The sequence below is a fragment of the Eubalaena glacialis genome, chromosome 18 (genome assembly GCF_028564815.1).
Source record: "Eubalaena glacialis isolate mEubGla1 chromosome 18, mEubGla1.1.hap2.+ XY, whole genome shotgun sequence".
NCBI classification, from domain to species: domain Eukaryota; kingdom Metazoa; phylum Chordata; class Mammalia; order Artiodactyla; family Balaenidae; genus Eubalaena; species Eubalaena glacialis.
This window is the reverse complement of record NC_083733.1, coordinates 69715811-69738878: the sequence shown is the minus strand read 5'-3', so window position 1 is coordinate 69738878 and position 23068 is coordinate 69715811. Positions and strand designations below refer to the sequence as shown.

Sequence of the window (23068 nt, the reverse complement as noted above, 5' to 3'; positions counted from 1 at the left end):
AGAGTGTGCTGGGCACTCAGGTGAGGACTTGTGTTTTTTACCGAAAGACCCTTGGTGCAGACAGAAAGGTTGGAATAGAGGATGTTGGTCCAGAACATGGTGAGGAGTGCAGGGAAGAAGGACGGTGCGTGCCAGTGATCTTCTCAACCAGCCAGTCCTGGACAGAGAGGACAGAACCAAATAGGCAGCAGGTGCATGAATGGAGCAGAGGTGAGCTGTTACCCAGTGAGACCAGGAGCCGAAAGGTCTCCATTATCACCTCCTGGTACCAGGTCCTCTGGGCTGCGCTGTCTCTACTCCTCCAGGATGAAGGTTACAAACACCTGAAAAAGTCAAACCTCATATTGGGATGTTAGATGGCATCAGAGGCTGTCAATCAGTCGCTGATGAAGGTGGAGAGACCCAGCCCTGAATCACTGATTCTCGAGGGTTAAGCTCTGTGCTGTGCTCAAAGGGGAGGAAGGTGCGGCCTTTGGACATAATGCAATTGCAGCTGAGAGAAAAACCTCCCATGGGGGAAGCCACTGGCGATGACAGACAAGGGCATTCCTGTGAGAACTGTGAGGGCAGGTGGTAAGTGGGGAAATGGTCATGTTGATAATTCCAACAAAGGTAACAGCAGCTGAGACTCCTTGGAACTCTGTGCGTGCCTGCCCAGGGATTAGTGCTTCACGTGCTAAGGTAAAGGGATTAAACATCCCCAGCTCTGGAGCTAGACTTAGGGGTATGAATCCAGCATCTTGAATCAGACACTTGTCCATTGTGTGACCTTGGGGAACCCACAACATCATTCTGACCCTGGATTTCCCCGGCAGTACAATAATAGTTCCCACTTTCTTGGGTTGTTGTGAGAATTAAAGAGAATATGTTCATAAAGCAAACCCTGGAATCCTGGCACCGTTAGGTACTCAATGTTTTGTTACTTTTATTAATCCTCACAGGGACCAAGGTAAGCGCCTCATCACCTCCATGTCAGTCAGCAAACTGAGGCTCAGGGAGCTCTAGCAAGTTGCCCAGAGATTCCCAGGTGGGGACCCCACACTGAGATGTCAATGCTCTGCAGCCTCTGCCTCCTTGCGGGTGGGTGAGGTGGGTGGGTCAGTGGCTTCTGAGAAGCCCCATTTCTTTCCCAAATGTACCCGGGGACTTTGGGGAAAATGAGGGGTGCCTGGCCAGGGAATGTCACGGCAGGCAGAGGCTAGTGCTGCCTAGGTCCAGTGAGGTTGCGGGTATAGCCATGGCACAGCAAATGGGCGTTTCAGCTCTTCACCTCCCACAGCTCACGGGTAGAGCCACATCTTATACCTGTTTTACAAAGGGGGAAACTGAGGCCCAGAGTGGGGGGTCATTTGCCTGTGAGTCACAGTATTTTGGGATCAGGATTCAAACCCAGGCTGCCTGACCCAGGGCTTGGGGAGTCTGATTACTGCCCTATTTCCAGTCCTGCTAGGCTTTGGGACTCAAAAAACACCCTGTTCATCCTGATGCCATCTCGTCTCCCTCCCCAAGAGTTCGGCTCCAACCCACCAACCCCCATGATGATAGACCAGGCAAATGGGCGAACACTACTAAGCAAGGGTTTGTGGTATTATTAAATGTCTGGACTTTAGAAAGTGATGGAGAGTACATTAATAACACAGATTAAAATTAAAAGTATATGGTATATGTATCCATTACATTGCACATAGCATAAAAAATTGAAAAAATTAGAACATATTATTCCAGTATTAAAAACAATTATTCCATAAATTAAAGTCACAAAATGAGTGAAATTCCAATACAACTTGGCTGTTTCACTGTTCTCTTGTGAAAGAAAGAAAATAGCCAAAATTCATAGAATAGGCAGAAGATACGAACATTTCACTAAAGATACAGAGGTAGCAAATATGCATCTGAAGAAATGCTCATCATGAATCTTTAGGGAAATGCAAATAAAACAACAGTTAGATAGCTGGACAAACTTACAAAAAGTGTTAAAATTAAGAATGATTGACTATAAAAAAATACAAGTAATAAAAAAAAAATACACATTCCCAATAAAAACACTAATATCCTGGAATGTTATCTTTTATCCCATTTATGTAGAAAGACACATATGTACAATATAATAAAGTGACAACATTTGTTAAAAAAAAAAAAAAAGAACGATTGAACAAACGAAGTATTCACCAGGATGTGGAAGAAATGGAGCTCTCATACACTGCTGGTAAGAGTGAAAAAAATGGGAATTCCCTGGCAGTCCAGTGGTTAGGACTCTGCACTTTCACTGATGAGGTCTGATTGGGAAACTAAGATCCCGCAAGCTGTGCAGCGTGGCCAGAAAAAAAAAAAAAATGAAAAAGGTATAATTAGTTCAGATCACAATTTGCTAGTTTAAGTTAAACATTCACCCACCCTATGACTTAAACTTTGCACTCTGAGTTACTGAAGATAAACATATATCCACATAAAAACTTATACACAAATGTTTGTACCAGCTTTTTTATCCAATAGCCAAAAATTAGAAAAACCCCAAATGTCCATAAGCAAACGAATGGATAAATAGTGGTATATTGAAAGATAAGAATGTTTCTTAGAAAAAAAAATATGAGCTGCTTATATATCATTGATGACTCTCCAAGTATTTATGCAACATAAATAAAAGCAGGAAAAAGAGTAAATACTTCGATTTCCATCACATGAATTCTAGAAAATGGAAAGTTATATATTATAATGGAAAGCAAATCAATGGTTACTTGAAGGGGTATGAGGGGCAAGGAGAGAGAGATTACAAAAGGTCATGAGATAAATATACAGTAACAGATACAGTCATTACCATGACTACAATGATGGTTTCAGTTCCATACATATGTCAGAGCTATCTGATAACAAATAGCTTTTGAAATGTTTCAAGATAAAAAAAAAACCTCTATGTCCAACTGTTTTGGGAAAATAGGTTTGGCAATCCTACATTCATTCCATTTTGTCATGCCCTCTCGGGGTTGGTCTTACCTCAAAGACAGCAAATAGAGTGAGCAATGACTTTCCACCAGAGTCAACAGGAATGCGGCCTGGGTCACAAGAGACACATCTGTGGACTACAGATTCTCCTTTTCTCTTTTTTTAAATCTGCCTGGCTCTTTGTAGGACCTGGGGAAGAGAGTTCCCTCAGCATTGCTGACGTCCCCTGTGAACAAGGGAAAAAATTCATGCTGCTCCCAGAAGCAGTTGAGGTTGTCACACTTGACCCCTCCTCAGGGTGCCCTCTGAGTCTCCTAAAACTCATAGCATCCAGGCCTCAAATGAAGACAAGAAAGTCCTGCAGTCTTTCCTAGGAGGCCACGGGCAGAAATGCAAATTTGGCAAAAACTAGTAAGTTAATTTCTGCCTCTGTAATGTCTCCTCTGAGGCATAGAATGTTTGATACCCCCATAAAAGTTGCTCACCCCTTCATGCTTGTAGAGCCCAAATCTGTTTATAACCTACCCTACTTGGTAAATAGAATGTCTAAGATTAAAGAGAACTTAAACAGTAAGGTCTTTGTTACTGTTCAAACCAAAGCAATGTTCTGGCAGATCTGCCAGCAATGGCTGGCAGTTCTTTAGCTGGTGACTTGGAAGCTAGAAAAATTCATCACAAGTATCTTGAGACCAACGTGTCCCTGAAAATGGTAATCCTTCTCTGCAAGCTGCCAGATGAACTCATATGATGTTCTCTGGGCCAATAGTAGGTCAGGCCCATGCCCAAGCTGGTCAGAAAGGGAATGAGGACATCCTAAAGGTTCAGGCTATTCCTAATTTCCTCCCACAAATGAGAGAACGGAGTTGGCTTCCCTGAGCACACTGCAGTAGTGACTGATGCACACTGTGGGGATGTGCCAGGTTATAGAGGTGAAATGGATCTGGCTACAGAAAGTGGCAGTGACATAAATCTATCAAGAGCCCTGGGTAGGTTAGAGAGTGCAACACAGTCACACATGCTTCCCACATAACTGAAAATTATGAGGAATCTCTCTACTCCTGATGTTTGGATGCATGGGGCAACTAGTGCCTCACAGTTTTGTCCAATGTCATTACACTGAACAAGGAAATTATACATTTCTTACACATTTAAGGCCTTTCTCCAGTGTGAACTCGCTGGTGCTGAGAGAGGTTAGATTTTCGGCTAAAAGACTTCCCACATTCACTGCAGTCATAAGGCTTCTCTCCTGTGTGAACTCTCTGATGATAATGAAGGGTGGAACGAGAGGTAAAAGATTTCCCACATTCACTGCACTCATAAGGCCTTTCTCCTGTGTGAACTCTCCGGTGAATAATCAGGTGAATTCTTTGGGTAAAGGACTTCCCACAGTCACTACATGCATGAGGCCTTTCTCCTGTGTGAACTCTCCGATGGCGAATCAGTATTGAGCTATTGGTAAAAGATTTCCCACAGTCACTGCACTTATAAGGCCTTTCTCCAGTGTGAACTCTCTGATGATAGCCAAGGGCAGAGACAGAAGTAAAAGATTTCTCACATTCACTGCACTCATAAGGCCTTTCTCCAGTGTGAACTCTCCGGTGTTTAGAGAGGTATGAATTCTGGCTAAAGGATCTCCCACAATCACTACATTCATAAGGCTTTTCTCCAGTGTGAACTCTCTGGTGTTGATTCAATTGGGAACTGTCCCTAAAAGATTTACCACATTCACTGCAGTCAAAAGGCCTTTCTCCTGTGTGAACTCTCTGATGACAACGGAGGGCAGAGCTAGAGGTAAAAGATTTCTCACATTCGCTGCACTCATAAGGCCTTTCTCCAATGTGAATTTTCTGATGATAACGAAGGGCGGAACCAGAGGTAAAAGATTTTCCACATTCACTGCACTCATAAGGTCTTTCTCCTGTGTGAACTCTCTGGTGTATGTTGAGATGATTTCTTTGGGTAAAGGATTTCCCACATTCACTGCACTCATAAGGCCTTTCTCCCGTGTGAACTCTACGGTGTCGAATGAGTATCGGTCCATTGGTAAAGGATTTCCCACATTCACTGCACTCATAAGGTTTTTCTCCTGTGTGAACTCTCTGATGATAACAGAGGGCGGAACCAGAGGTAAAAGATTTCCCACATTCACTACATTCATAAGGCCTTTCTCCAGTGTGAACTCTCTGGTGTTGAGACAGGTAAGATTTGTGGCTAAAGGATTTCCCACATTCACTGCACTCATAAGGCCTTTCTCCTGTGTGAACTCTTCGGTGTATAATGAGGTGATTTATTTGGGTAAAAGACTTTCCACAATCAGTACACTCATATGGCCTTTCTCCTGTGTGAATTCTCTGATGATAACGTAGGCCAGAGCTAGAGGTAAAAGACTTCCCACATTCCCCACATTTATAAGGCTTTTCTCCAGTGTGAACTCTCTGATGATAACGGAGGGCGGAGCTAGAAGTAAAGGATTTCCCACATTCACTGCACTCATAAGGCCTTTCTCCTGTGTGAACCCTCCAGTGTTCAATGAGGTCAGATTTTCGTCTAAAGGACTTCCTACATTCAGTGCACTCATAACTCATTTCTCCAGTGTGAACTGTCTGTTGTTGAAAAAAGATGGAGCTATGGCTAAAAGATTGTGCACACTGATGGCAAATGTGGCAATTTTCTCCAGTGTGACTCCTCTGAGGATAAATGAGGACAAATTCTTGGCTAAAGAATTTCCCACATTTGCTGCACTTGTACTGCCTTGCCCCAGTATGAATTCTTCGATGTTGAATGAGGGCTGAGCTTCCCCTAAAAGATTTTCCACAGTCGCCACAGTCATAAAGCCTGTCACCAGTGTGAACTCTCTGGTGCACAACAAATGAGGATTTATACTTGAATATTTTCCCACATTCACTGCACATAAAACACTGTCTTTCAGTGTAGACACTCTGGGCCTGAACAAGTGTGTGTTTGGGGCAGAAGGCTTTCTTGCATTCTCCCCTGGTGCAATGACTTTTTCTGCTTTGTAAAGTTTCCATGCAGTGGGTGACTGTGTTTGGCTTTTCCCCAGTGTGAATGGCCTGTTGATTCAGATGTTCTGAGGTGGCTAGGAAGTCCTCTGCAACTTTCTTGCAGGTAAAAGGCTCCCCTGACACATGGAAATTGCTGCTCTTCACAAATGAGGCCCTGTCCACATCGATTATGAATGGTTTTTCTTGCATGTGTTGCTCCTGGTGCTGCTGAGTGTCTGCACTGAAATAAAATCCTTCTGCACATGCCCTACACTTGAATAGTTTCTGGCTGTGTTGTGTTCCCTGCTGCTCAGTCAAATGGAAAATGTCTCTCAAGACTGGACCACACATCTCACAGGGGTGAGTCTTCTGGGAAGATGAAGGTTCCTTGGAAGTCCTGACCTGTGACCTTACCACAGAAACACTCTGTTCAAAGGATGCCTCAACATTCTCTTCTCCACTCCAGAAACCTGAATGCAAAGAAACACTGATGAGGTACACATTCACTTTATCGGAAGGAGCAACCCAACCACAAACGTGCAAATGAAACAAAAAAAGAGTAGGGGTAATTATACTATGTCAGAAAAGACAGACTTTAAGTAAATAGACAAAGGAGGTCATTATATAATGATAAAGCAGTCAATTCATCAAGAGGATATAACAATTACAAGTATATTTGCACCCAATATTGGAACGCCTGAATATATTAAGCAAATACAAACAAATCCGAAGGCAGAAAAAGACAGCAGTGCAGTAATATTAGGGGTTCAATGCCCCACTCTGAATAAGGAAACGTTGGTCTTGAACTGCACCTAAGACCAAATGGACCTAACAGACATGTACAAAAGATGCCATCCAACTATAGCAGAATACACATTCTTCTCAAGTACACAGAGAACATTCTCTAAGATAGTTCACATATTAGGTCACAAAACAAGTATTAACAAATTTAAGAAGATGGAAAACATATTAAATATCTTTTCCAACCACAATGGTACGAAACTAGAAATCATTAACAGGAGGAAAGCTGGGAAATTCACGAATATGTAGAACTTAAATGACACACTCCTGAACGACCTATGGGTTAAATAAGAAATAATTTTAAAAAAACATATTCAAACAAATGTAAATGGAAACATAACACACCAAAACTTATGGGATGCAGTAAAAGCAATTGTAAGAGGATAGTTTATAGCAATAAATGACTACATTAAGAAAAAAGAATGATCTCTAATAAACAACCTAACTCTATATCTCAAGGTATGAGAAAAAGAACAAACTAAGGTTAAAGTTAGCAGAAATAAAACAAATAATAAAGATCAGAGCAGAAATGAAAGAAATAGAGACTAGAAAAATGACAGAAAACACCAATAAAACTAAGAGGCTTTTTTTTTTAAACTTTTTACTTTGTTTTTTGGCCACTCTGCATGGCTTCTGGGATCTTAGTTCCCTGACCAGGCATCGAACCTGGACCCCCTGGGGTGGAAGTGCAGAGTCCTAACCACTGATCACCAGGGAAGTCTCAAGAGTTGGTTTTTTTGAAAAGATAAATTGACAAGCCTTTAGCTAGATTATGAAACAAAGAGAGATGACTCAAAATCAGAAATGAAAGAGGAGACATAACAACTGATACTGCAGGAATACAATCAATCAGAAGAAACTAGAATGAACAATTATTTGCCAACAAATTGGATAACTCAGAAGAAATGAATACAACTCCTATAAACATAAAACCTACCAAAATAAAATCGTGAAGAAATAGAAAATCTGAATTAACTTATAACTGGTAAGCAGATTGAATCACTAATAAAAAAATCTCCCAACAAAGAAAAGCCCAGGACTAGACAAAATCACTGGGAATTCTACTAAATATTTAAAACATTAATATCAATCCTTCTCAAAGTCTTCCAAAAAATTGAAGCAGGAACACTCCCAAGCTCACTTTATGAGACCAGCATTACTCTGATATCAAAGCCATTTAAGAAGAATACAACAGAAGAAAATTACAGGTCAATATCCCTGATGAGGATGTCCCTGGTGGCACAGTGATTAAGAATCCGCCTGCCGGGCTTCCCTGGTGGCGCAGTGGTTGAGAATCTGCCTGCTAATGCAGGGGACACGGGTTCGAGCCCTGGTTTGGGAGGATCCCACATGCCACGGAGCAACTGGGCCCGTGAGCCACAACTACTGAGCCTGCGCGTCTGGAGCCTGTGCTCCGCAACAAGAGAGGCCGCGATAGTGAGAGGCCTGCGCACCGCGATGAAGAGTGGCCCCCGCTTGCCACAACTAGAGAAAGCCCTCGCACAGAAACAAAGACCCAACACAGCCATAAAGTTAAAAAAAAAAAAAAGAATTACACCCAAAATTAAAAAAAAAAAAGAATCCACCTGCCAATGCACAGGACACAGGTTCGAGCCCTGGTCCGGGTAGATCCCACATGCTGCGGAGCAACTAAGCCCTTGCGGTCTAGAGCCTGTGAGCCACAACTACTGAACCCGTGTCCTGCAACTACTGACGCCTGCGTGCCTAGAGTCCGTGCTCTGCAACAAGGGAAGCCACCACAATGAGAAGCACGTGCACCACAACGAAGAGGAGCCCCCGCTCGCCGCAACTAGAGAAAGCCCACGCACAGCAACAAAGATCCAACAAAGCCAAAAATAAATAAATAAAATAAATTAATTAAAAAAAAAAATCCCTGATGAATATAGATGCAAAAATCCTCAAACAAATACTTGCAAACCAAATCCAACAGCACATTTACAGGATCATACATCACAATCAAGTAGAATTTATCCCTGGGATGCAAAGATGGTTCAACATCATGTGCAAATCAATAAATGTGATACACCACATTATCAGAACGAAGGATAAAAATCATAATCATATGAATAGATGCTGAAAAACCATTTTAAAATTCAATATCCATTCATGATAAAAACTCTGAACAAGTTAGGTATAGAAGAGGGACTTCCCTGGTAGTCCAGTGGTTAAGAATCCGCCTTCCAATGCAGGAGACACGGGTTCGGTCCTGGGTTGGGGAACTAAGCCCACACACCGCAACTACTGAGCCCACGCACTGCAACTACTCAGCCCACGCACTGCAACTACTGAGCCCACACACTCTGCAGCCCGCCTGCCACAACTAGAGAGCCCATGCACCACAAGTACTGAGCCCACGCGCTCTGGAGCCCGTGTGCCATAACTAGAGAGCCTGTGCGCTGCAACTAGTGAGCCCATGCGCTCTAACTAGAGGGCCTGCAGGTCACAGCTACTGAGCCCACACGCCACAACTAGAGAGAAGCCTGTGGACCACAACTAAAAGATCCTGCGCACCACAACTAAGACCAGACACAGCCGAATTAATTATTTTTTTTTAAAAAAGCTAGGTATAGAAGGAATGTACTTCAACACATCTGACAAGCCCATACCTAACATCATATTGAACATTCAAAAGCTAAAAGGTTTTCCTCTAACATCAGGAACAAGACAAGTATGCCTACCCTATCCATTTTTATTCAACATAGTACAGGAAGTCCCACCCAGAGTAAGTAGAGAAGAAAAAGAAAGAAAAGGCATTCAAATTGGACTGGAAGAAGGAAAAGTGTTTGTTTGCAGGTAACGCACTCTTACATGTAGAAAACCCCAAAATTCCACCCTAACAAATGAATTCAGTAAAGTTGCAGGATAAAAAGGACCAATATACAAATTTCAGTTGCATTTATATACACTAATAAAAAACTGTCTGAATAGAAAATTAAGAAAACAATCTTATTTTAAATAGCATCAAAAGAATAAAATACTCAGGAACAAATTTAACCTAGGGGATGAAAGACTTACATTCTGAAAATCGTAAGACAACGATGAAAGAAACTGAAGAAGACACAAATAAATGGAAAGATATCCAGTATTCTTGGATTAGAATAATTAATATTGTTAATTTTACCAAGAGCAATTTACAGATTGAAAACAATCCATGTCAAAATTCCAATGATATTTTCCACAGAAATAGAAAAAGCAATCCTAAAATTTATATGGAACCATGAAAAATCCCAAATAGCCAAAACAATCTTGAAAAAGGACAAAGCTAGAGGCATCACATTTCCTGATTTCAAAATATTACAATGCTATGGTAATTAATACATTATGGTACTGGCATAAAAACAGACACATAGACCAACTGAACAGAACAGAGAGCCCAGAAATAAACTCACGCATATATGGTCAACTCATCTTTGATAGGCACAACAAGAACACACAATGGAGAAAGGACAGCTTCTTCCAAAAATGGTGATGAAAAAACTGGTTATCCACATGCAAGAAAAATGAAACTAGAGCCTTATTTCACACCACTCACAAAAATTAACTTGAATTGGATTAAAATTTTTAAACATAAACCCTGAAATTGTAAAACTTTTAGAAGAAAATACAGAGAAAAGCTCCTTGACATTGGTGTTGGCAATGATTTTTTTTAGATGACACCAATAGCACAAGCAATGAAAGCAAAAATAAACAAGTGGGACTGTATCAAATGGAAAAGCTTCTTTATAGCAAGGGAAACAAAATGAAAACACAACCTAAGGAAAAGGAGAAAATACTTGCAAAGGATTTATCTGATAAGGGGTTAATATCCAGAAAATATCAGAACTCATATAATTCAACAATAAAAAACTAAAGAATCCAATTAAAAATGGGCAAAAGGACCTGAACAGATATTTATCCAAAACATACAAATGATCAACAGGTATATGAAAAGGTGCTCAACATCACTAACATCGGGGAAATGCAAATCCAAACCACAATGAGATATCACCTCACACCTGTCTGGAACACTACTATCAAAGAGACAAGAGATACATGTTCGTGAGGATGTGAAGAAAGGGAAAGCCTTCTACATTGTTGGTAGGAATGTAAATCGGTACAGCCATTAGGGAAAACTGTACGGAATTTCCTAAAAATTAAAAATAGAACTACTGCATGGTCCAATAATCCCAATTCTGTGTCTATTTCCAGAGGAAACAAAATCTGTATCTCAAACAGGTGTTTGCACCCCCATGTTCACTGCGGCATGATCCACAATAGCCCAGGTATAGAAACAACCTAAGTACAGGCATACCTTGTTTTATTGTGCTTCACAGATAACGCATTTTTTTACAAATTAAAGGTATGCAGTAACCCTGTGTCAAGCAAGTCTACTGGTGCCATTTTTCTTACAGCATTTACTCACTTTGTGTCTGTGCGTCACGTTTTGGTAACTTTTGCGATATTTCAAACTTTTTCATTATTGTTATACTTGTTATGATGATCTGTGATCAGTGATCTTTGTTTTGGGGTGCCACAAACTGGACCCATAAGACAGCAAACTTAATCGATAAACACTGTATGTGTTCTGGCTGCTCTACCGACTGGCCAATCCGTCTCTCTCCCTCTCCTAACGCCTCCGTATTTCTTGAAATGCAACAATATTGAAATTAGGCGAATTAATAACCCTACAATGGCCTCTAAGAGCTCAAGTAAAAGGAAGGAACACATGTCTTTCATTTTAAATCAAAAGCTAGAAATGATTAAGCTTAGGGAGGAAGGCAAAGTTAAAAGCCAAGAGAGGCTGAAAGCCAGGCCTCTTGGACCAAACAGTATTAACCAAGTTGTATCAATAAATGCAAATGAAAAGTTCTTGAAGTAAATTAAAAGTGCTACTCTAGTGAACACACAAATAATAAGAAAGCAAAATAGTCTTATTGCTGATATGGAGAAAATTTTAGTGATCTGTATCCAAGATCAAGCCAGCCACAACATTACCTTAAGCCAAAGCCTAATCCAGAGTCAGGCCCCAACTCTCTCCAACTCTGTGATGGCTGAGAGAGGTGAGAAGCTGCAAAAAAAAAAGTATGAAGCTAGCATAGTTTGGTTCATGAGATTTAAGGAAAGAAGCTGTCTCGATAACATAAAAGTACAAGGTGAAAAAAAAAGTACACGGTGAAGCAGCAAGTGCTGATGTAGAAGCTGTACCAAAGTTATCCAGATGATCTAGCTAAGATAATTAATGGACATGGCTACACTAAACAACACATTTTTAATGTAGATGAAACAGTCTTATGTTGGAAGAAAATGGCATCTAGGACTTTCACAGTTAGAGAGGAGAAGTCAATGCCTGGCTTCAAAGCTTCAAAGGACAGGCTGACTCTCTTGTTAGGGGTAATGCAGCTGGTGACTGAAAGTTGAAGCCAATGCTCATTTATCATTCTGAAAATCTTAGGCCCTTAACAATTCTGCTAAATCTACTCTGCATATATTCTATAAATGGAACAACAAAGCCTGGATGACAGCACGTCTCCTTATAACATGGTTTACTGAATATTTTAAGACTACTGTTGAGATCTACTGCTCTGAAAAAAAAAATGTTTTCAAAATATTACTACTCACTGACAATGCAGCTGGTCACCCAAGAGCTCTGATGGAGATGTACAAGATTAATGTTCTTTTCATGCCTACTACTACAACATCTATTCTGTAGCCCATGGATCAAGTAGTTTACACTGTCAAGTCTTAAGAAATACATTTCATAAGGCTATAGCTGCCATAGATAGCAATTCCTCTGATGGATCAGGGCAAATTAAATTGAAAACCTTCTGGAAAGGACTCACCATTCTAGATGCCATTAAGAACATTTATGAATCATGGGAAGAGGTAAAAATATCAACATTAACAGGAGTTGGGAAAAAGCTGATTCCAACTCTCTGGATGACTTTGAGGGGTTCAGGACTTCAGTGGAGGAAGTAACTGCAGATGTAGTGGAAAAACCAAGAGAACTAGAATTAGAAGTGCAGCTGGAAGATGACTGAATTGCTGCAATCTCAAGAGAAAACTTTAACAGATGAGGAGCTGTTTCTTACGGATGAGAAAAGAAAATGGTTTCTTGGATGGAATGTACTCCTGGTGAAGATGCTGTGCAGATTGTTGAAATGATGACAAAGGCTTTATTTTATTTTATTTAAAAAATTTTTTTAAATGTAATTGGGCTTTTTTTTTTTTTTAATTTTATTTATTTATTTATTTATGGCTGTGTTGGGTCTTCGTTTCTGTGCAAGGGCTTTCTCTAGCTGTGGCAAGTGGGGGCCACTCTTCATCGCGGTGCACGGGCCTCTCACCATCGCGGCCTCTCTTGTTGCGGAGCACAGGCTCCAGACACGCAGGCTCAGCAATTGTGGCTCACGGGCCTAGTCGCTCCGCGGCATGTGGGATCCTCCCAGACCAGGGCTCGAACTCGTGTCCCCTGCACTGGCAGGCAGATTCTCAACCACTGCGCCACCAGGGAAGCCCGACAAAGGCTTTAGAATATTACATAAACTTAGTTCATAAAGCAGCAGTAGGGTTTGAGAAGACTGACTCCAATTTTGAAAGAAGTTCTACTGTGTGTTAAAGGATATCAAACAGTATCGCGTGCTACAGAGAAATCATTCTTAAAAGGAAGAGTCCATTGATGTGGCAACCATCATTGTTATCTTATTTGAAGAAATTGCCAAAGCCACCAAAACCTTCAGCAACCTGATCAGTCAGCACCTTGATCAGTCAAATTAAGGCAAGGGACTTCCCTGGTGGCACAGTGGTTAAGAATCCGCCTGCCGGGCTTCCCTGGTGGCGCAGTGGTTAAGACTCTGCCTGCCAATGCAGGGGACACGGGTTCGAGCTCTGGTCTGGGAAGATCCCATATGCCGCGGAGCAACTAAGCCCGTGCGCCACAACTACTGAGCCTGCGTGCTACAGCCAGCGAGCCACAGCTACTAAGCCCGCATGTCACAACTACTGAAGCCCGTGTGCCTAGAGCCCATGTTCCGCAACAAGAGAAACCACCCCAAACAGAAGCCTGCGCACTGCAACTAAGAGTAGCCCCCACTTGCCGCAACAAGAGAAAGCCCATGTGCAGCAATGAAGACTCAACGCAGCCAAAAATAAATAAATAAAATTAACAAACAAACAAACAAAAGAATCCACCTGTGAAAGCAGGGGACATGGGTTCAGGCTCTGGTTGGGGAAGATCCCACGTGCCGCGGAGCAACTAAGCCCGTGTGCCACAACTACCGAGCCAGCACTCTAGACCTTGCGCGCCACAACTACTGAAGCCCATGCACCTAGAGCCCGTGCTCCACAACAAAAGAAGCCACTGCAATGAGAAGCCCCTGTACCGCAACAAAGAGTAGCTACACTCGCTGTAACTAGAGAAAGCCTGCGCGCAGCAACGAAGATCCAACGCAGCCATAAATAAATAAATAAATAAATTTATTTATTTATTAAAAAAAATTTTTTTTAATAAATTGCTCCAACAGCAAAAAGATACAACTCAGATGATGATTAAAATTTTTTTAGCAATTAAGTATTTTTTAACTAAGGTATATATGTTGTTTTTTAAGACATAATGCTATTGCACACTTACTGGCTACTATACAGTGTAAACATAACATTTATGGGCACTGGAAAACAAAACTTTTTGTGACTTGCTTTATTGTGTTACTCACCTTATTGCGGTGGTCTGGAACCTAACCTGCAATATGCCTGTATCTGTCTACGAATGAATGGATTAATAAAGTCCATTTATATGCAATGGAGTATTATTCAGCCATTAAAAAAAGAAATCATGCATTTGTGACAACAACGATGAACCTGGAGGGCATAATGCAAAGTGAAATAAGCCAGAGAAAGATAAATACTGTATGCTATCACTTATATATGGAATCTTGAAAAAAAAACAGTTGAACGCATAGAAACAAAGAGTAGAATGCCAGGTGCTCAGGTCTGGGGAAATGGGGAGATGTTGGTCAGTTTTATAAGATGAATAAGCTCTGAGGAACTAATATAGTATGGAGCCTATACTGTATTGTAATGTATTGTAATGCTGTATTGTATACTTCAAATGGGCTAACAGAGTAGATCTTAAGTGTTTTCACACACACGAAAAATGTAAATACAATTATTGGAGGTAATGGATGTGTTAATCAACTTGACTGTAGTAATCATTTCATACTGTACGTGTGTATATATAAAATCATGACATTGTACACTTCCTTGTACTTTTTAATTTTTTTTTCATTTTTTGGCCACACCGCGCGGCTTGTGGGATCTCAATTCTCCAACCACGGATTGAACCCGGGCCACGGCAGTGAAAGCGCTGAATCCTAACCACTAGACCACCAGGGAACTCCCTGTACACTTTAACTACATAGAGTATTATTTGTCAATTATACCTCAATAAGCTGGAGAAAAGAAAAAAGAGATCTAAACACCACAAGTAGAACCATTAAGGACAGCCTTGGAAAACAGCCCATGGTCCAGGTAAGTAATGGTCATGACAATACCTTCAATTCCTGGCATATGGAGGCAGAAGGAAATGTCAGATGATAAAAAGGAACAAAACCTGGGACACAGAAGTGCCATGGACCTGGATACACCACCTGACCAGGGAAAGGGCAAGTTTAAGATGCAATCCTTTAGCCTCACTCCAAGACTGCTTACTCAAATCCATCCCTATGAGGGTTGAGTACAGACTGTATTGGGGCTACGGGGAGAGAAGGGGGCAGTGCAAACAACCCAGCCCTAACTATCACAGCAACTACCCAGGAAGCTGGGGAAACAAGCAGTGCCAAAGGTCCATATGTGAGAAGGACAGAGCACACCTTGGAGAAAAGAGGGTGAGGCAGGATACAGAGCCTAGCCCAGGTCACTGGGGAGGGTGAGGCTCTTACCCAGTGAAGATATAAGTGCAAAGTTCTCCAGCATCACATCATGGTACAGGCGTCTCTGAGCCTCATCAAGGAGCTTCCATTCCTCCCAGGAGAAGTACAGGGCAATGTCCTCAAAGGTCACACCACCCTGTCATGAATGAGACAGATGAAACATAAACATTCTCTCTCTGAGGACCCACAATTCATCTCCTCACACATGTATTCCACGGTCATCCTCCATCAGAACTCCCCACGTCAGGCCTGGTGCCAGTGATGCCTGATCTCTCCTCACTGTGTTCAGCCCTCAGCAACAAAAGGCGGTGGCCGGGGGGATAAACGCCATCTAAACTCTGGGCCTGGCCTACAGGGCCCCATCCCTCCCCCCAAGTAATTTCCCTGAGGTCTCCCACATTGTGCCTCCAAGACACAGCCAAACATGGGCTCATTTTTACCCTTAATCCCCAACACCAGGGCCTGTGGGCCCTCGGCTCACACTTCCCCTTGATGTGCACGTCATTCAGTTGACCAAACCTCTTTCACATCTTCAGACCTCACAGTTGCACTCCCACAGCTCTACCACCTCCCTGCCCCACATCACAGGACCTCTCTGGACTCACCCAGGTACTTGGAACATGGCATCCACAGAGTGCTTAACAAAATCAAACATGATCTTGTACAATCCCAGTTCTCTGAGGGAGCCCACAGCCAGGGAAAGCCCTGCCTGCCTTGCTTCTGACCTCTGTTTCAGTATTAGCCACCCAGAACCAGTGAGGGACTGGGACACCCTCTCCTGCCTTACATAGGTTCCACAAGTGCCTCTTCAACCTTCAGAACCTGGGCAACCATGGCTGGGCTCCATGTGTGCAGGACTCCCTTGTATCCCCACCCAGCCCTGGAACCTAGTGACCTCAGACTGACTGACTAACCTCTGCTGCCTCTCGCCAGATCCTGTGATCTTGGACGAGGACTCAACTCCCTGTGCCTCTCTTTGTCACCCCCATTCCAATCCGTTCGTTCTCTGAGCAGCTTTTTGAAAACTTTTAAAGCCCTCAATACACTGTTCCTCGTCCGTTCACAGCCCTCCGTGGCTCCCAGGTCCCTCAGAATAAAGGAACAACCTCTCTCTCTGCCGCTCCAGGCGTGATTCCACCTCACACTCTCTTTACTGCAGTCATAAGATGGACCCCAGGTTTCCCGAATCCTCCTGGCTCAGTCCGACCTCCAAGCCTTTGCACCTGCCGGTCCCTCCGCCTGTCACCCTCGCCCACGCGCCGCCCACGGCCACCTCACCGTCCTGGACACCGCGGCCTGGGCTGAGGGCACGTGAGCAGGCGCTCCGCACTCGGGGCTTTAGTGTCTGGTGCAGTGAGGGCGGTGAGGGGCCGGAGGACGAGCGTTTACCTCAGGCGGGTCCCTCAGCGCCGCCGCCGCCATCGGACTCGGTGGATAGAGCGGGGCCGGGAGCTGCGGGAGAGGAGGCGAAACGTGGGCACGGCGGTCACTCTCCCGGGCTTGGCGCGGGATACCCCTGGCGGCGTCGCCGAGCCTCAGACCTGCCCCTGTGTTGTGGGGACAGGCCCTCCTCTCGGATCTTCTCGGTCCCGTCACCTCGATCCTGACACAACGCTCCTGAGCGCGAACAAACCGGAAGGGAGCAAAAATGACCGCCACAACGGGGTCGCCGGAAGTCCCGCCCCGACGCTCACGCGCGGGAACCCCTCACCCTGATTGGCCGTTGCCTCGTAACTGCGGCCTCTCCGCCCGTGCCTTCTGGGTAATGTAGTTCCCAGCGCTCCAGAGGCCGAGGCGAAGCTAGTTCATAATGTTCAACAGGAGCATTGGATTTGCAGCTCCCTGGGGAAGGCTGCTGGTGGTGTTCCTACCTCAAAGGAGGGAGGGGCTTTGGTCGTTGTTAAAGGCCGCGAAGAGACATTATTTCAGACTCCATGAAGCCCAGGCAGCTCCTAGAGGATAAAACTATTATTTGCGATGCTCCCAAATCTACTCATCTAAATGGCCGTATCATTCCAGTCATTCGTACATAAAATGAGTCCACACATAGCTAGAAACATTGTTAATTGCTCTTCAAATGCATGTGGCCTGAAGTGTTATTCAGTTTTTTAAGTTTCAGTTTGTTTGGTCAGGAAGAAGAAAAAAGACTCCATACAGGTCCGTGACAGAAAAGCAAGTAGTGCGATGTTCGGCTGCCCTGAAGCAGATGGACAAGCAGGAGCTCTGCCTCTGGTTCCCACAGAAAACGGTTCCCCTGCCTATGTTATCAGTCATTTTGAGGAGTAGAAGCAAAAATCAACAGGATCATCAGAAGTGGAAGAAAAATAGGAACTGCCAAACTAAATGCCCTAAATTGTATAAAAGCTAATTTTTAATTTTGTGGCCTTTTTAGAATTGTTACAATTGTGTCCCCCCTCTCTCTCTCTCTCTATATATATTTTTGTTACACAAATCAACCCATTTATTAAAGGTTAGCAAGGTTTCAAATGGTGGTGCTTCTACTGGTCCTTCAATTCCTTCAGTTGTCTGATGGCAGACTTTACTGTGACAGCAGAAGTGGTGTTGTAGGCCTAACTATATTTCTTGGGTGTTGAGCTCATTTATTTTGTGATGAGAAAATATTAAATGAGAATTGTGTTAGTCTGTTAGGGCTGCCATAACATTTGAATACTATTGAAACCTAGGGTAGTCATAAGTTATAAACTGTAACCTGCTTTCACTGATAAAGCTCACTTTGCTTTTACAAAAACTTGCAGGTACTCCCAAGCGGCAAATAGCCTAAACAATAGGATCTTTGCCCAAGTTGTGTTTTAGGAAATTGGGAGTCAGCTGTGTCCAGTTTGAGCTCGAGCTGGTTAAAACTGGTTAAGACCACCGACCCTCCATCTGGGCATGCGCAAATGTCGGCTCAGTGACCTTTTGATGTCAGAGGGCCAACAGCCCACCCTCAGAACATGCTAACGCTGCCATTTTCTGAACAGGTGTCTCATGAAAATGTCTGTAGCTTACTTTTACCTGTGCAGAACAACAATCACCTTTTCTTATCTTCAATTCCCATCCCCCCCACCCAGCTTTATCCCATAAACATTCCTAGCCCCTCCCCTTTAGGGAGGTGAATCTGAGATTTGTCTTTGCTTCTCCTCGCTTGGCTGCCTTATGAATAAACAGTTTCTCTGCTGCAAACCTCAGCGTCTCAGCGTTTGGCTTGCTGTGCATCGGGCAAATGAAACTGGTTTAGTAAGAGTATAGACTGGGTGGCTTAAATAACAGAAATTTATTTTCTTGCAGTTTTGGATGCTAAAAGTCTAACAGGAAGGTGTCAAAAAGTATAGTTTTTCCTGAGGCTTCTGTTTTGGCTTTTGGGTAGCCAACTTCTTGCTCTGTCCTCACATGGCCTTTTCTCCCCGTGCATACTCCTGGTGTCTATCCCTCATCTTATGAGTGATGCAATGAAATTTATATTTCAAGGCAGGACAAGAAAATTTAAACATAAAATTTTCTGCTTTGGCCTCTCTACTTCCTTAATGTGCAGTGTGCATCTGCATTACACACTAACTAGTCTTCCTCAAAGATGGGAATGCTTTCTTGACTGTAAAGATCAATTTTTTCCCCCTTTCTTCTGATGCTAGCAATGTAACTTCTTAAAAGATTAGCATTCTTTCCCAACTCTATTGGGGGTTATGGTGACTCACTGACTGCTTTGTACATGCTTACTTGGCCTATGAACTTTGTATAAAATGTCAGCATGTCATTTTGTTGTATGATCCTTGTCTCATAAATGTATATCATTGTGCCTTCAACTTCTAACAGGCAGAACAGATCTCAGATATTCTGAGACTCTGTCTCCCGGGTTATAAACCTCAGTTTAATTGAATAAAATTCACTTTTTTCTTCTTGATTGTTAATTGAGTTTTTGTCAACAGAAGGAAACCAGTCTTAATGGAATACAGCCACACTCTTATAACCTCACTTATCCTTATTTACCTCTATAAATGCCCTATGTCCAAATACAGTCCCTTTGTGAGTTAGTGCTTCAACATTTGACAGGTATTATGTTAATAAATGTTAGTGGTAATAAAAGGCAAATAACTTACTACAGTTGGGTAATAAAGAGGAAAAGAGCATTCAACTTTTAAAAGTATCCTTCAATTGCCAATAGATCACAATTTCTAAAATTCACTTTCATAAAAGCATAATTTCCAAAATATGCCTATTAAATACTGTAAATGCATCACTTCTAAGAACTACTTCAAACAAACACAAAGTTTTCAATTAAAACAAATATTAAATGATGCTAAAATGTAGAGTTTAATAAAGTAAATTTATTTGAATTGAATACTTACACTTGTTATCATATACAACACTGATTATTATCCCACCTGACTAATCCCCCACAAACTCATCATCTTCCCTACAGAAAGTCTGGATCATTCTCATCACTGAGATATCCTCTGATACCTGGCAAAAAAAGCGTTCACCTGCTTCCTCTGCTTCTTTTCTCATCACTCTTCCCATCGCACACTATACCACAAACACATCGATCTTCCTTCAGTCTTTGAATTCCATATATGACTTTACAGCTCAAAAGTATTCCCAGGTCTTTTGCTCTCCAAATGAAACATCTATTTTCCCCACTGTGCTTTGTAAATTCAAATAAATCTTTTAAGTGTCAACATAAAGTTTAACGTTTAAATTAAAGTGCTGTTATAACCTACACTCCTAAATCTTGAACATTCTCTATATTATCATAAAATTCCCTGAACCTGTAGTGAATAACATTATATAATTTTGGAAAATTATTTTTGAATAATTATGAGTAGCTTTCGTGTTTTTATACTCTACATGTAATATGAAGCAGAGTTATTATCACTGTTATCAATTTTGAGTCAAAATCTTCTGGAAGATGAAATGACATAAAACGTGAGCCTACAAATATATAAAGTTGATTAAATAAACGGCAGGGTGTTCTAGAGAGAACTTATAGCCCAGGAGCTACACTCAGAATATTTGTTTTCCTTGCCCAACAGGAAAGCTAAACTGAGAGAGCTGAGTGTCACTGCCAAAGAGCACTAAGGGATGAATGTCGGGAAACCTGAAAATACCTTTTCAGAGGCGTTCATTAGACTATGGTGTGGGTTCATAATCAGGGTTATCCAAAAAGATAAAATAAAAAGAGAGGGTAAAAGCAGACAACATATTCACCAGAATGAGAATGGTGAACGTGGCTTTTTTCCTCAGCACGATAAGAATGGTGCTTTGGTCTCATGGGAAAGTCTAGGGGAGAGGCTGCTGCTGTGAACGCATTGGATTCTCTGCTTGTGTCTGTGTGGGAAAAGACCCATGGAGCCGCTGGTAGACCATGAGCCCGTAACACATCAGGTCAATGAAGAACAACATGAATGCATGTAGTGAGGTAATACACCTTTCTGAAATGACTGAAAAACAGTATCTATGAATTTTTTCTGTAGTTGTTTTTCCTCTTTCTTGGTCCAGTTTACTCACAGCAACTAAAGGTATTTATCAGGTGCTACAGTATCCAGCAGAGGAAAGAGCAGAATCCAATGCACTTGGGGGATGTCACTCTGAATTCCACCCACCTTGAAATATTGGGGCAAAGCTTAATGGCTAAGACGACTCCTCCTGCCCACTCTGTGAAGACAAAGGACAAGTTTATATCCAATATCATCTAGAAAATACTTCCTTCCAAAACTGCCACTGTCTTCAAAGACCCTTTACAGAGACACCCTAAGGAGAAGATCTTGGCCAAGACAAGCTGTTTTATCAAATCTCTTGAAAGATAATCCCATCAATGCGCTTCAGTCTCTTTGAATCTCTTAAAAATAACTTGATAAATATTGGATACCTTGAAACAATTACACTTCACTCTTTTATCCAGTACATTTTCTGATTCTACCATTTCTCACACCCTTTGCAACTCCACTGTTTTTTTTAAATTTATTTTTTGGCTGCGTTAGGTCTTCGTTGCCGTGCACAGGCTTTCTCTCTAGTTGTGGCGAGTGGGGTCTGCTCTTCATTGCAGTGCACTGGCTTCTCATTGCTGTGGCTTCTCTTGTTTTGGAGCATGGGCTCTAGGCAGGCAGGCTCAGTAGTTTCGGCACGCGGGCCCTAGTGTGCGGACTTCAGTAGTTGCAGCACGTGGGCTCAGTAGTTGTGGCTCACAGGGTCTAGAGCACAGGCTCAGTAGTTGTGGTGCATGGGCTTAGTTATTCCGCAGCACCTGGGATCTTCCCAGACCAGGGATTGAACCCGTGTCCCCTGCATTGGCAGGCGGATTCTAAACCACTGCACCACTAGGGAAGTCCTTACAACTCCACTTGTTTAGAGCGTTTTCCCTCTCTTATTCTATTATCTCAACTCTTAGGTAATTCTTCACTCATTCTATGTGCAGTTTTATCCTCACAAAACCAATGTCATGAGCAAACTCCTAAACATAACAGTGATACGTAAGATTTTGGTTAAACTTCCTCTCAGTAGCTCTTGACATCATTGATAATTTTTGCATTTTTAACTTAAATTTGCTGATTCTTCATTTTCTCTCATCCACTTAGTAATGGAATTCCTGAGAGTTTAATCAATAGTCATCTCTCCTCACAATCTGCACATATTTTATTAGTGATCTCATTCAATGTCATGGCATAAATACCACTGTAAGCCAAAATTTTCCAAATTCCTATCTTTGCACATATACACAGGGGTCATTTTACCCGGTAGATAAAGGTTTGGGACAATATCACGTCATGTACTTGCTGGGAAGGAATTTTTATTTCACACGTAAATGCAGTGGCAGTGTGAGCATGGGGACTTGAGATGATCTTAGAGAAACATTTTTAAATGATCAAATTATTGAGAACTATTAGTAGTGATTAAGTAATTTATTGAGGAGGGGGAGAAGCCAGGAACCCAGGCCATAACATATCTGAAATGGCTGGAAAAGATGAGGTAAAATTGATAGGCAAGACACAGTCTAAAAAGTGACAGAAGACAGCTAAGACAAAGGATGGGCTTCATGGGCTGTGTTTCTCGCCAACCCAAGTGTTTTACCTAGAAAATATTATTATTTTTCATTTGTGATTTCTGAGCACTATTACAGCCTGGAAGAAGAAGAAAAGAGAGAAGTAGGAAGAACTTACAGAATCTTAAAAAGGAACATGAACGAAATGGGTATACTTTTATTCACTGCTTCAATAGGCATGTGTTAAGCATCTGTTGTTTGTCAAACATTATTCGTGTCTATAAGAGGTATCAGGAAGAAAAATATCTGGTAAAGGACCTGCCTCTATTAAGCCAATACTAGCAACAAAAAAGATACACATCAGACAAAACAAATAATAAATAAAATATGCAATATGTTGTAAGATGACAAGGGTACAGACAAGGATA

General features: G+C 42.1%; 1 protein-coding gene across 9 annotated transcripts; it reads right to left on the bottom strand.

Moving 5' to 3' along the window:
• Positions 1-221: 221 nt before the first annotated feature.
• On the bottom strand, positions 222-17316 carry LOC133077924 (zinc finger protein 256-like). 9 transcript variants are annotated; one of them, XR_009697808.1, is made up of 5 exons: positions 17057-17316; positions 15677-15803; positions 6357-6412; positions 2992-3166; positions 222-323 (listed from the first exon to the last, which is right to left on the bottom strand). XR_009697808.1 is itself a non-coding variant. In XM_061172730.1 (5 exons), exons 1-4 carry the CDS (start codon positions 17087-17089, stop codon positions 6385-6387), a joined length of 261 nt encoding a protein of 86 aa, XP_061028713.1. In that variant the 5' UTR covers positions 17090-17316; the 3' UTR covers positions 3109-3129; positions 6357-6384. The 9 variants fall into 9 exon arrangements, 7 of the variants coding, with proteins under 7 accessions (XP_061028710.1, XP_061028708.1, XP_061028707.1 ...); XR_009697807.1 differs by lacking the exon at positions 222-323 and adding an exon at positions 2078-2303; XM_061172730.1 differs by lacking the exon at positions 222-323 and adding an exon at positions 11739-11811 and having other exon boundaries at positions 3109-3129.
• Positions 17317-23068: the final 5752 nt, after the last annotated feature.

Excerpts from the sequence above, each read along its gene's own strand:
- LOC133077924 (XM_061172725.1), bottom strand. The coding sequence starts at position 17,089 with ATGGCGGCGGCGGCGCTGAGGGACCCGCCTGAG. Across the intron at positions 15,804-17,056 it reads CGCTGAGGGACCCGCCTGAG|GGTGGTGTGACCTTTGAGGA; the intron begins GTAAACGCTCGT and ends CATTCATGACAG. Across the intron at positions 6,413-15,676 it reads TGCACTTATATCTTCACTGG|GTTTCTGGAGTGGAGAAGAG; the intron begins GTAAGAGCCTCA and ends CTTTGCATTCAG.